The 15065-nt window shown below is 29.5% G+C and overlaps 1 protein-coding gene across 1 annotated transcript in view; it reads left to right on the top strand.

Moving 5' to 3' along the window:
- The window catches only part of LOC118186524 (cell adhesion molecule Dscam1-like), a 685332-nt gene extending 670479 nt beyond the window's left edge, over nt 1–14853 (top strand). The window contains exons 25-27 of the mRNA XM_085815869.1: nt 3347–3460; nt 3794–3871; nt 5997–14853. Coding sequence (XP_085671995.1) covers nt 3347–3460; nt 3794–3846 — 167 coding nt within the window. The 3' untranslated portion in view covers nt 3847–3871; nt 5997–14853. The remainder of the gene's footprint in view (nt 1–3346; nt 3461–3793; nt 3872–5996) is intronic.
- The last annotated feature ends 212 nt before the right edge of the window (nt 14854–15065 follow it).

The following is a 15065-nucleotide window of genomic DNA, read 5'->3' as shown; positions in this document are numbered from 1 at the left end:
AAACTATGATAACGTTTTATAGAGTTTGACTTGCTTTTGAGATCCAACTCTTAATAGACTTAGAGCGAATTGTCACTGTGTCTTAAATTAATCACAAAATCAAGGAAAGACTGTAAATCTCTCCGAGATTTTGTAATGTACTACAGAGTATGCCATTTTATTTAAACACAAACTTTGAACATATATGCACTTTCTGGTACTAACACAAAATAAACCACAATTTGTGGCGATGTGAGTAAAATATCAGTTCAGTTGAAAAATTAAAACGTAGGCTAGTAGTCAAAGACTACACGGTTATATTTAAATCTAAGCTGGCTCAGAAAATTCTAACCAGTGTATCAGTTTATATGTCAAATAATGATATGCCGAATAATTACAAGCTCACTAGAGATGGCAAAACTAAAATAATCTGCTAGAAACCAACTCGCTCTGTCTTGCAATCCAAAAACCTCAGCTTATATACTCTCGTAACTCATTTACTTTTCTGGTGAGGAAAATCAAATCCGCAATGTCCTCGCCGGAACCTCCTGAATAATGAGCGTGCTTCCAGTTTCATCAAGAAGGCATGCAGAAAGAAGGGAGAAATAACCTTATAATTTTTTTAAATATATCAAAATATAGATAAAAATTAAATTTAAATTTAATGAAAAAAGATCTTAATGGGATTTTACGAGTGTTACAAGTAAGATTTATCATTAAAATATAACTAAGTCAACAATCTGTAGAATTGATTTCGTTTAGGCATCAAACATACTATCAACTATACACTGTAAAATGCTCTTTCCAATTCTAAACAATCATGTGTATAATGTACAAATTATCGTAAGTAGTTGACGCTTTTGCTTATATAAGTGTGTACAGAAGCAACTAATTTTATGAGCAAAATTTAATGCAAATAAATTCTTTAGTTCATTTTTTAATATGCTTATAACAATTTTAAACGTTTTTATTGATTACTTATACTGTTTCTCAAAGAAAATTATAAAAAAAATGAATCTATATTTAAACTTTATATGATTTTATCTATCTTCAGATAAAAATCATATAAAGTTCATCATTAAATAATTTAATTAACTTCAAACAGCGTATATCTTTAAATAAATTTTCCATTAGAAGAAATCAAAACAGGGAAGATTTCAGAGTTTGTTTCGGCATAAGAATTTTTAAGCACCATTAGTATTACTTCTGTTAACTTTAGTTATTAAATATAAATTTATATTCTTCTCCCTCTTACCTAAACACTCTGCACTCAGTTATCTGCTAAAATGTGTTCTCAACTGCACATTTCTTTCTCTTCTGTTCTCCGCAGTCTCAATAATAAACTTTTTTTTCTGCAATTGTGAAGTTACGAAACCCATAATTTCAGTTCAAGGATATTTGGGCTATTTCATACGGACATGAGTTCTTGTAGCTTCGGGGGAATGCAAAATGTCAAAAATGTGTCTTCTATCCTTTTAAGCTTACGTGGGGAAGAAAAGAATTTATTTCCCAGTTAAATTCTTTAAACATTGAGTTTCCTTCCCTACTCCATGTGTTTGTCCAAGATAAAATGGCATTCTCTTCCTTTTGTACATTTATTTCTTATGTTCCATTTGTGAATCTGTAAATTTTATTTTAATTCGTGCTGTCTTGTTTATATTATTTTTTTATTTACTTCTGTAAGCCTTGTGTTATACTTTGCGGTGCACAAGGAATATAAATAACCTGACACTTAAGAAAATCCAAAGATATCAGTTTATGCTACCGTGCCTGAAAATGCATTTTAAATCCATACTAAACTTTTAAGTAGTCTCTTGTGTGAACATTTACGCAACTGTTATAATGCTTACAATGTTAGTTGTTGATATAGTTTCTTCTTAAAACATTTTAAATCTGAAATTTATAGGCTTATCAATGCTTATCGTTATACATTCATATCAAACCTGTAAAAGCAAAGAGATCACTCTTTTGGGAAATCAAATGAATTAGAAAAATGGACATTGATTCTTGTCTGTCTTAAAATTAAACAGCAACGTTATTGCTATACACGTATTTTCTCAAGTAATTTTCCATTTTAATAAATTGAGCAAAAAAAAATTCAGTACTTACAGTTTTTCTTAAAATTGTTTCCAAGAATCAATATAACAGATTCGCCAGCAGTTTTCTCTCGCAAAAAATGACACTATTCATAAAATCTAAGTATTATTTTTATTTATTATTTTCTTTTACCTTTCAAATTCTCCAATGCAGTACAAAGGTTACAAATAAATTTTTGTCATCAATGTATGCCGAAAACATTTTGCTTAGTTCAAAAAATGAAATTTCTACGCTGTGACTAGGTAGGCCATATTCCACAATGGATCGATTCTCATTAGCGTTTTATGAAAATCGATACATTTCCAGGCTTGTAAGGATTTTACTGTCGCTCTGAAAGAAATAAAAAAAACAGTAACATTTTTTTATTTGCAATTGTTTTCACAATTCTGAGAGGTAGAAAAATGTAATTTGACTGTACCGGATATTAAAAAAATTGACTTTACTTGCCTAAATTTTTCTTAAACATTACTGCCATTCATAAATTTTCACACTTTTCTTAAAAGAACATAATGAATTTTCTGGAAACAATCTCGACCTTGTGAATGGAAGCGTTTAAAAAATTGCTTTGGTATTTTTATTCTCTATGGAGCTCAAAAATGCCGTTTAATACACATCGCTTCTACGACTTTTAAAGACAAAATTTCCTAGTGATTCCAGGAAATCCGTCAAGTGATAATTGACAAATTTTATTATTTTGACCAACTTCCTTTTTCTGAATTGCCTGTTTACGGATCGAATTTTCTATGGTGTTAATCGGGAGTATTTGCTATCATATATCCGAAAGCTCACTAAAGAATTGCAGTATATTAAGTTGTAAGGCGGGGAATGCTATTTAGTATTTCGACATAAAATTGAATTTGCTTGTTATCCCGAGTTAAAAACCATAATCATAGCCTGCGTTGAAAAACAATATCATGACTATCATAAGTTCATTACCAGAAATTTCGTGTAAAGACTGGTTGGTCATTTTTGACTGAACCTAAAACTAAAGTCGGCGACAAAAACAGCGCTTAGAAAGCCATGGCCGGCAGTACCCTGATATCTGCTTTCTAGACCGTGGGCTCCGGGGTCCTTGTGCATCTCACCTGGACAAGTGGTCAGCTTGTCGCAGGACAGAATTTCAAAATTTGGTGCATTAGTCTCTAATAGGATTTCTAAAGTTAAATCAATGGATTAGATTTCTCTGAAATGTAAATTTAATTGTTATAGTTATTGAAATTTATTGTATTAACTTTGCCATTTTCATTACCGTAACTATCCTGTTTTTCAGTTGGTAAAGGATCGTGTATGGATGATGTGGGTGCTTCATCCAGTAGCGTTCTGTGGAAAGAAAATCCAGATTCAAAACTGAAAGATGAATATCATCACGATGAAATGCTTCAAGGTAACTAAACAGACATTTCCTAATATTTTCTCATTAATTTTCTTAATAAAACGGAAGTATATCACATGATTAAAATTGTTTTAGAAACTTAAAATAATAATGACATTATAAGAAACTGCTTTTTATGAAAATCATTTTGAATATTTAAAGAAGGAAAAAAAGCTGTTTGAGGTACAACTATATCACAAAAAATATTTTTCCTTCTACTCTTTGGCTTTATCATAATTTATTATTACACTAAAATGCATTAGCAGATGACTTCAAGCATTTTCTTCTGTTTCTCAGAGCATTTGTTTCTTATTACATTTAATTGAAAATGCTCTTATATTTCAGATTGTAGTCGATCAGGTGGTCAAAGAAAGTCATACAGATATTCACAAAGGTGAAGATTTGCCATACGTTTCTGATCTGGTAAGTTTAAAAACCGTAAATCAAATAAAAGTATATTAAATTTCATATCTGTTGGCGCAAATTTTAATTAATTTTAAGAAACTCGTATTTAAACGAATCGTTGAAGAAATCGTTACATACGTAACGAAATTTTGAATGAAGCAAAATATGCGGCTAGACTGTAAGTTTTGCTCGAAAATTTCTATGCATTTCGAGAGATATCGACACAGATCCTTCTTCTTCAAGGCGCAGAAGTATGCCTTTTCATTTTTCAGGGAAGTCGTTACCTAAAATGAAGAAATAGCATAAGTAATAAAAAAAGAAACCAGTAGCTGGAGTTGCATGTATTGAACAAAATGAAAACGGAAATATTAAATGTTTATGCGGTAAAGGTTTTGAAAACTTTAGGAAAAGTTATATTGAATCAAAGATTTAAACTGGATTTTCTCTTTAATTTTTAAACCTTTTATTCCTATATTTTTCAGTATATGAGGCTGCATGCCACTGTTATTGCATATTTTTTTATTGTTATGTAATGAATCCGATGTTTATTTACCAGTTCTATTAATCTAAAACGCAAAATTTTATTTTCGTTACAAGGCTAAGATAATATTTAAAAACTATTTTTAGGTAATTTATAACGTGTCCATCAAGTTTACGTTAATTCGTCGTCTTTAACCGTTAACCGATCGCTGAAATACCACTTCCCAGAATGAAGAATAGAAGTTTATATTGGCTGCTGAGCATTTAATTGCAAAAGCAGAAACCTTTAAAAATCGTATAATAGAGTGTTTTTGACTCGCGGCAGTTCAGTCTAATTCTTCATACTCGGATAAAGACTCAATGCAATGTAAAGACATTTTATGCTATTATGGAATTCTTAAAACTAAGAAATAGCCACAATTATTCAATGGCTGTCTTCGCATTATGGTCTGTTTGGTAATAAGACAGCGGTACTTCAAGAAAATGAGGAACGGAAATCTGTGCAGTCACAGAAAGTATTCTTACCGATTATAAACAGATTTGTAAAATACTACATAGTGAGTAAAATAAATCTAAACAAGTGGAACAAATCAAGGAAGAGTATTGAGGACACTGGCTCAATAAATTTCTTAGTTTCCCAAAAGGACGCTTGCAGCTTTCCCTGTAAAGACGAAACGTGACTTTTCAGCATTGTACAAATTGTGATTCCTTCCTAGTCCTAACTGCGCGGCATGTGATACCCAAGTTACGAATGCAGAACGCATTGAAAAGTGTCCGTCTTAAGCGCGAATTACTCTTGATAAGTACTGGCGTGTTAATGATGTCATTCAATCAATTCTTTTAAGACAGTGAGCCCTCCTGAACTGCCTCGGATTTTAATTGAAGGTCTTTATGCGTTTCGTTTTTTTTAAAGGTTTTTAATTTTGCATGTTTTAACATTTCATTTGTATACATTTTACTTCCATCTGTACATATGCTGTTTTTGTATAAAATGTTGAATAATCATGTACCAACAATTACTGCTAGAAACGTAAAAAAGATAAGTTAGATACAACTTATAAACTGATCCTGGAGGTAAGCAATTTTTTTTCCCGATGTAAAACATTAGAAAATACCGGATGGTCTCGGATGTAACGCTTCTTGATATTTCAGGCAGTACAGAATTTGTTTCAGTTCGCTTATTTTTATGGAGCATTCCCTGCAAAATAACTCAAAATATGTTGATCATTAACAGCAATTTTGGTCATTCTTGCTCTCCTGAGCATTGCTCACGATCATGGGTGCTCATGTTTCTGTGATATAAATTACTGTATGTATCTATACCAACTTTTATCAGATTCTGTTTTCATTTCTTTGAGAAATACGGAAAAACTACGCATTAATTCTCGTAATTTTTTTAAACACAAGAGTAAAATTATAAGCATGATGACATTGCTTGCGCGTTTTTCATTTGTAAATTAAAGTGTAGCTCCCAAAGCTTTAAGAACAACTGAGAGTTTAATGCTTCATGCCGATGTATAAATTACTAGCTTTAGGACTGTGGTTTAAAAATTAAACAATAATTTTTTGCTTTGTTTATCATTATGTTTCATTTTTACATTAACGTTTCAGAAAGATGAATACCAAGACTTATTAATCAGCGCATTTTCCACTATTTTTGCAGCACTGAAAATTATTTCTGCCAAGAGACCGACTGACTCCAAACCGAGTATCATCGATAATGAACTTGTGAGAAGTATGAAAAATTACAATTCCATTTTACGAAGTTGAAACATGCCGCTGTGTTATGTTAATTGTTATACAAGGTTAATGACTGAAACTATTTATGGCGTATTAATGTTTACTTGAAGCACATATATCGGTGAATGCCATTAATGAATCGCATTTCACTTGCCTTCATTTTATGATGTGAAACGTATAATAATTGTGTATATATTTCCGTACGGAATACTGAATCTTTCTGCTTGTACATCAGCATAAAAATGTTATCGGTAAAGTAAATTGTTTTGAATTTTTGTTGCTGTGTTAAGGAGTTTAGAAGTTAAATGATGTGAAGCGGTACGGATATTTTTAGAAGTATATTATGGATTTGGTTACTTGGACCGAAATTCACAGAAGTGTGATACATGAGCTGATTTTGAAGAATGATGTTATTTAACTTTGACTACTTTGATACTGCAGTGTAACTTAATTAATATAATGTGGTCTATTGTTAAAATATATACAAAGATAGTGTCCATTCACATTTATACCAGTTACTTAAAGGATGTACTTTTAAAATATAATCTTGACATACGACAGGTCTAAAAGTTTGTGACTAAAGAATTCAATTGAAGATTTTCAAATATTTACTTATTATTAAATTTAGAAAAATGTAAATACCATATTATTTTTTTTCGACAGATGCATAATAAATTAACCGCTCTCTCTTACTAGCATGACTCATGTCACTGATTTCTAACATAAGAAAGATTTTTTTTAAATTTTTTCATATTCGGATGAAACCAGGCATTGTTATGATCTGTTTTACTATCTTTATTTTAATCGTTCCTGCTATCATGACAGATGCAATATTCTATATCTGTGATATTACCTGTAGCAAATCCACTGATTTATTTAATTAAGCTTAGTCATTAGTGAGACTGATTAGTTAGTCTATTAAAGAACCTCCAACTCAGAAGATGATTTAAACAATCTTTTTATTGAAGCTTTAGCAAGTGCGTAGCTTGTGCTTATGGGATCACCGCTGTCTGCAGAATTTAAACTAAAATGAAATGCAAATTAAAATTTAAAGTAATTTAACGTGGTTAAATTCACAAAGCAAACGCTTGTCATATGTTACCTCAAACCATTCTAACTGCGCGAGCAAACTCGGTTACAAAAAGGGTAAAGGCCGGTCTAAAGTAATTTTCAGAGCTTGCAGAGGAAATTTTGCAGTGGTCAGCATCGCTGTTAAATAAAGCTCTCAGTAACTTTCAAAAACTTTGTTCCTGTATACAAACCTAATTTGCAGACCGGTAAGAGCTGGCAAAAGTATAAATAACAATATAGATAAAATGTTAAGAAAATGGGTTAGTTAACATACTTATTTGCAGTGTTTTATACTTATGATAATCCGAAAAAGAAGATCACAAAGAGTTTAATTTATATATCTAGATGAAGCTATTTCAACATGCTTGTACAGAAATGTTTGTTAAAACTCATTTCTTGCGATTTATACGAGTTATGTTGCCTGATATCATTTATTTAATGCCTGAGTTACATAAACCTATAAAGTATTCAGTTATTGGTGGCTTGGAGTAGTATCTGAAAAATTTAATGCCGATTACCAAGATAAATAAATAAAATTCTTTTCTTGCAGAATTAATGTTTTTGTTTTTTCTGATAATCATTAGATCTAAGTCAACGTAAAATAAATACAGAGACCTGAAAGAAGTAAAAATATGTTAAAAAGATAATGTTATTTTTTCATTATTATTATTATATATATGTTTGCTAGAATTATTACATGGAAACATTTATTTAGTCTATTAATCGCCCTATCATAAGGTTAGTCAAATATCTAAAATCGTATCCATATAAAATTTGCATCATTATTAAAATGTCTAATAAATTAAACATAAAACTTCTATTTGTTTCAGTAATATTAAGTAACATTTATATACCTTCAGAAAGACATTCAGATCAAGAACAATAATTTATCCCCCTCCCCCCAAAAAGGCGAAATTACTCTTAAAATGTACTTACATATATTATTTCTTATTAACTTTCAATTTATTTTTAATGAGATCATGCATTAAGGGATCTTAATCTTTTGTGAATGACTTTCATTTTGAATGACAGTTTAAAAAAAAATTGATGCTTTTAAATCTCTTTCTTTAACACCTATTATTACCAAGTATCTTACTTTCTGTTTAACATAATCTGCTATTCGTAATTTCTTACAACACAGTAACTAATTAAAAAGCAATGTTTCATTTTATAATTAATACTACGTACTACTAAATGTTTCATACAAGAAAGTTTACAAGCTCAAGAAGTTAAAAGCTAGTAGGAGATCTTAATTAACTGATCAGTTACCATTCAATTATAAAAATATTCTAATCTGATTATAAAGCGAGATCTTATATACAGATTTTATTATACAGCTATTTTCCAAACTTAAAACATTTTAATTTATTATTATTATTATTATTATTATTATTATTATTGCTGTTGCTTTATATATAGAAATATTTTTTAATAGATGACACAGTGCTTTACAATACAATGACCATATCATAAGAACAACATGCAGCTCTTTATTTAGCAGTTTTAAATTAATTTTTTTATTAAACGAGGAGTTTTCAGCTAACTTTCAAGCAATAAAAGTGGAAAGTTACTACTAGCGTTTTTAGATTTGAATAAATGATTTTCATTTTAATGTGCCTTTAGAATTAGATTACTAGTCAAAATTCTGATAAATTATATTTGTAATTATCTAAGTTTCTTAAAATATAAATCTTACTTAATAATTTATGCTATTTTGTGATCCCCGTCTATTATTTTATTAGCCCACCAGCGGCCGAGCGGTAAAGTCGCTGAACACTGGTAGTTCGGTCCGAGATTCGAATCCCGCGAACGGGCTGGCTGCATGGGTGTTTTCGTGGTTTTCCCCATGTGTAACGTGTATACGAGCCAGTTTCCCTTAGAAAGACCTCCACGAAGGCATCCCTCCCCTTAGGCAGATAGCCCTAGTGTGCTTTGCCATAATTAAATACACCAACTATTATTTTATTAGAACCGATTTTCCGGTCTTATAAAACTATATTAGGTGAAGTAAATAGGTTTCAAAACTTAATTGGTAATCTGTTATACACTGCATAACTTCATACCTTTTCTTTGTAATATTGCGTTCCTTTAAGAAATTTGGAAAATAACTTTTAAGCTTGTAACTTATTTCCTTTTTAAATGTGGTAATAATTTGGAAGAAATGAAGAAAAGTAAATGAACCACTTTTCAATTAAACTCCTCGTATAATAATTATTAACTGCTTTGAAACTGCAGTAAATGAAATTTTCTGGCAAAGAATACCGTAGAAAAGTAAACTGCTTTCACTCTTTATCAGAATAATCCAGACAAGTTTTAAATCAGCATTTGGGTAGGATATAATCATTCAGAAATACAATCATTATCTTATCAGACAAGGTTCTTCATAGCGTCATTAATAACCTAAATAGCTTATTTTAATATCAACTTCTTCAACTGTAAACATGACCGCTTAATTCTAAAATTCTTTCTAGATCATGTGCATTATCTTATAAAGTAGCTTAATAAAAGAAATTTGAATAATTTAAAATGTAAATTTGGTGTAATAGATCCATAATGTGATTTAACAAATCCTATTTTTGGAAACATATACGTTATTGCAAAACATATGAAATATTTTCAGGTTGTAAATAAAGAAGTATGATTTAAAAAGGCATTTAAAATAAATTCTCTTGCATAGATGATCCAAAGGTAAAATAACTGTATAAATATTTAAATATAAATCTTGATTAACCGGGGTAATACCGAAGACGTCTGTGGTTAATTCAAAATCCTTATTTATCCAGAAGCAATTAAAAGTCACAGAGGAAAGGAATAACTTGTGTTAAAAGCACAAGTAATATTCAAGTGCGTGATCAAGAATTTTAATTTGAGAAATAAATTAATTTAGTTATTCAAATTAAATGAGTATAAATAACGAAAAGAACAATTTGTAAATAATGAAGGAAAAACTCACGAGAAATGAAGAAACTAAGTTTTAAAAAACATTTAAGAACATTTCTTGTTGGAGAACCTTGAACACAGCCTCTTACTCCTGCTCTTACTCCCCTTTTCTATTTTCCATAGACACTTTTGTTTTATGTTTTTGGGTTGTGAGAGTGTGTGTATCCGTGTTTCCGTTGTGAGAGTGTGTGTATCCGTGTTTCCGTAGTAAGCAAACTTAAAAGTTTTTCGGGAAGACGGGGTCTGTTTAAGATGTAACTCGGTTAATCCATTTGTAGTTAATCAGGAACTAAGATTTTAAAATTTTTTGAGTAGTCATAGAATTAATGTTTAATTATTTTCTGTAATAACTTTCTAACATTAAAAAAATTCCTTAGTCTACTGTCATATATCAAACAAAATTAAATTAAAGAAAAGAAAACAGTCAGCAAAAAGTATAAATAAACCGTAAGATTATTTTTTAAAATTAAGTAGAGAAAGTGCTGTTTCCGTTTTTGATATCGCATGTTTATATTATATACAAATAAATACTAAATTGTAAAACCGATGTTGATTTGTTTAGATAATTTATAGCATTTCTGATGCCGGTAATGCTCAAATAATCAAAGCTTAGCGTTGTCAGAATGTTATTTTTCAACCGTGCAATCTCTTCTCAGCTCCTATAAAAGATAAGCGGAACAGACTGTCGTTTGAATCTAGCAAATTGAGATCTTCGCAATGGCCTATTGATCTTGGATCCTAACAGTGGAGAATCTTGATAACCTTAGATATAGTTGAAATGATCTTTAACGATACAATCTTTTCCTTCCCTTCTGCATACCCCAGTCTTTGATGAAGACTTCCTGTTCCCCGCCCCACACACGTTTTCTGAATGGCGTCATTGCATTGCTTCTCCGGACCTTCTGAACTTACTTCAATCTCTGAAGTAAAGGCCAATTGAAGGAAGGCCATATCTATTTCTCGCGGTTTCGAGAAATGGATTTCTTTCGCGTTCAGTTCAGTCACTGTTAAGAAATTGAATATTTTATAAATTATTTTATTTTACATTACTTAGAAGACACTGCATATAGATTTGTTGTTGCCCATATACATATTATGTTGCCCATATGTAAAACCTGTCTCTATTCTTCCACATAAACTAAATTAAATCCTACAATGAACCTGGCAAATTCTCGCACAGGCGTGAATTAAATATCAGCACAGAAGAAAGGTGCAAAATAACTCTTTATTAAATCAAAGTAATTTAACAGAAAGGCACGGACTTCGTCCGTTACAGAAACACCGTTCACTTGTAGGGGTAACTAAACGTAGACTACAATACAAATCAAATCTGAAAAATAAAGAGTGCAAGAACGCACTTCAATTTACGCCTAAGAGTTGGACTCACAAAAATCTAACCGGCGTGATACTAAACTGATAAGGCCAAACGGCTTACTAGCGTAACCGCGAAATATAGTGAAACGTGCTCTTGGCTAGCGAAACATGCTCTGAATAAACTGAGATAATCACACGTTTAAATAACTCTTCACTTAACTTTAAATTTACATCCTGCAGAGAGAATGTGAGGGGAAGTTGAGAAGTTTAGAACAGGAAAACTTTAAATAAATTTGTCATGCAAAATAAGGAAAACACTACACATATACAAAATAACTTCACAAATATTCAAAAAATTGAGTTTATTGAAATTTCAGAGGAACATATTTCATCATGTTCAAAATATTATTCTTTTCCGAATAAGAAAAGTATTGCCGATGGTTTGATAAAACCTCTTTTTAATCTTTCAGTTACGATTTCTAGAGAAATTTTAGTTCTTTTATGTAAATGAGAAAAAAAATTATGCTGAGTTCTTTTGCATTTTTTAAAATATATTATACAGTTATTTGAACTTCCTACTATCAGTAATACCAAATAATAAAACATTGTTACTTATAATAATCTTATATATACATATATTTATATATAGATATATTTAAATATCAACAATTTTTTTAAATAATAAAATAAGCACCAAATTGGACCAACAAAGTATAAGAAAATCAAGCACCTTAGCTGCTTAAGATTGAAAATTTAATTTAACCAAATAAATTTTTTGACATAAAGATTATACTGTCCTGGAAAGCTCAAGTAACATTTTCACTGGAAATTTAGATAAGGAAAACTGTAAGCAATTATATAAAGCATTTTGAACTAATTAAAGATTTCTTTAACGTATGTAATTTTTTTAATTTACTTAAATCTGCATATTATATCTTAATAGTTTCATAATTCAAACAAACTCCTCAGGTAAGAATTATTTTAAATATTAAACAAGAATAATATAGGAATTCTTAATACACTTTTGGTTTTTTTTGGTTATTTGAGTGCAAAAAGCAAGACTAGATTAAAATCACATTTTTATTTTTTTTAAATACGTATTTATTCCTTATCTCTCGTCACGAGTATACCCAACCATCGAGAAAATTTTTAAAAAATAACAGTTCAAGAATATTACAAAATGTACATTATTGTAAAAAGTGAAAATCAGTAGATTCAAAAATCACATCTTTTGTGCAATAAAAATAAAAGTACAACAGCCAAATATCTAAAAGTGTAATTTAAACTTTTCTAATTTTCAGAAGCAGCAATGCTTCCCATTTGGCTAAAAGTATGTTATGTAAAATTATCCTCGGCGGAAAAAACTCGGTATTTTTTTAATCTAAAGTGTTGTCTAAGTAAATTGTAGTAAGAATGCTGAAAGTTTTTGCACCATTTACTTCTCTTTGCTTCCCGTTTCGTGTTTAGCCATACCTTTGTTCCATTAGGAAATTTTAGTGAACTTTTAAGCGTCCATAATATTTTAATATTTCTACACTTATGCTGTTTTTAGAGTTTTTACCACACAATTTATGTAAGTAATAATTTAGATAAAAAGATTTTTATTAATTTTTTTGCCAACGACGATAGTTTATATTACGTACTTTTAGCCAAAATGGCTAAAATTGAAAAAAAGAAAACTCGCAATTAGTCTTTTAACATGTTTGGGTGTTGTATTTTTTATTTTTATTGTATAAAAGAGGAGACTTTTTAATCTATGGTTTTTAATTTTTTACAGTAATGTACATTTTGTATGTCTATATAATATTATTTAAGTTTTTCGAGGCTCTGAATCCACATTGGGGTATATTCTTGACTCTCTGAGATGGGAAGTAAGTATATCTGTGAAGTATTTTGTAAATTTATTCTAATTTTTTTCACTTATATCATCAAGAAAGACGAAATGTGTATTCAGTACTCCTTAATTAGTCATGTTTAATCTGTTATATAATTATCCTGGTGTGTCTGTTTGAATCATTATAGCATGAAAAATTAATAAGGAAATTGCAGTTGCAGATTTATATATATTTTTTTAAAATTTCATTCGTTAAAGAAATCATTAATAAGTTCACAAAGCTTTATACAGCTGCTAACTGTTTTCTTAATTTACAGTTAAAATGTTACTTGAACTTTCCAAGATGGTAAAATCTTTACGGTAAAACATTTATTTAGTTAAATTGTTTTGTGCGTATATATATATTACGCAGACAGGCTTTTACAAATCAGCATAATCATTTAAAAAACGCAATTTGAAAAAATTAAATTTGAATTTTAGACAAGATATTTTCTTTACTAAATACTTTTTTCTTTACTTTTAACCAGATAAATAATTATTTTCCTTTAGACTGAAAAAGACAAAAAAGGTTTCATGAATATAAATTTTATAAAATATTTTATTTTGTAAAATATTTAAATATGTGTAGAATTTGAAATTCTGAGAAAGTATAATATCTTTCAAGTTATCATAGTAATAACTTGGTGTATTTTTTGTAACAGATACATTTATTTCAAATTTAAGACAAACTTAATAATCAAAACTGAGCTGTTAATAATGAATTCATAATTGTATCACATGACTTCATGCTCTTTGTAGTGTAATAAATTCTAGCCATTAAAATTTAAGGTTTTTTCTTTCCCTTTTTTAACCATTAGTGGCACGTTGTTTTTTACATTTGATTGAATTAATAACCTCACCTGATTTTAAAAGCTGGAATTATCAAAAAGCTTTTTAGAAGGAGGTTAGTATATTATGCATCTGAAATCTCGAAATATTAAATTGTACAAATAATAATGTTTGTGGAGTAATGAGAGAAAAAGTTTTTCCATTAAATATTCGATTCATCCAATAATAACGAAGAAACAAACCTTTCTAATATCAGAATGTGCTGAGCGAAATATCAAAATAAAGTCATTCTTCCCAAATAACTAAAGATTTTTTTTTACGATTTTCAAATGTATTGTTTAGCATAGTAAAAATACTACAGTTATGAACTTTTGCTTACAACCTCTCGAAAATGATTCTTAATCCGTATTCAGATGAGTGGAAGAGAAAGACGGAGGCAAGTTAAAGTTTGTTTTTTCTCTATAACAGCATTTATGACTTTAACTTCATAAGAGTAAAAATGTGTTTTTTACTTTATATATTCCATAATTTGAAGGGCGTAAGAGCGTGCACTTTTGCCTCAAGTCCTTCAAGCTTTTCTAGTCGTTGATAATTGGAGCTCATAAGCCAATGTGCCAAATAACTATGTGAAATTGAAAGGAGACAGTATAGATTTTCGATTTTCCAGAAATGGAAGTGTAAATTTATATTGCTTTTCAAAGTGGAAAACTAAAGTTTATTGATGTTTTACTGTATCATTGTTGAACTGTATGTACATTGTAAGTTTTTGTTGAATAAATAATTTGAATAAAAATGCTTTCTTCTTTCTTTCGGTGATATTAAGAAGACATACAACGATGCAATACATATACAATTTTTTGAAATTATATTTCAGAATAGATACATATATATTATATTGTTTTCACCTGTAATTTCAGTTTAATAATTTACGCAATAAATAAAACTTAAAAAATAGAAAACGACAGAACTACCAGTCTCACTTATATTTGAGGTATTTTTGTTAAT

Source organism: Stegodyphus dumicola, chromosome 4, assembly GCF_044657685.1.
Source record: "Stegodyphus dumicola isolate Sdum_Otavi_A_Nest chromosome 4, ASM4465768v1".
NCBI lineage: Eukaryota > Metazoa > Arthropoda > Arachnida > Araneae > Eresidae > Stegodyphus > Stegodyphus dumicola.
Note: the sequence above shows the minus strand (reverse complement) of the source record. Positions and strands in the feature narration are given on the sequence as shown.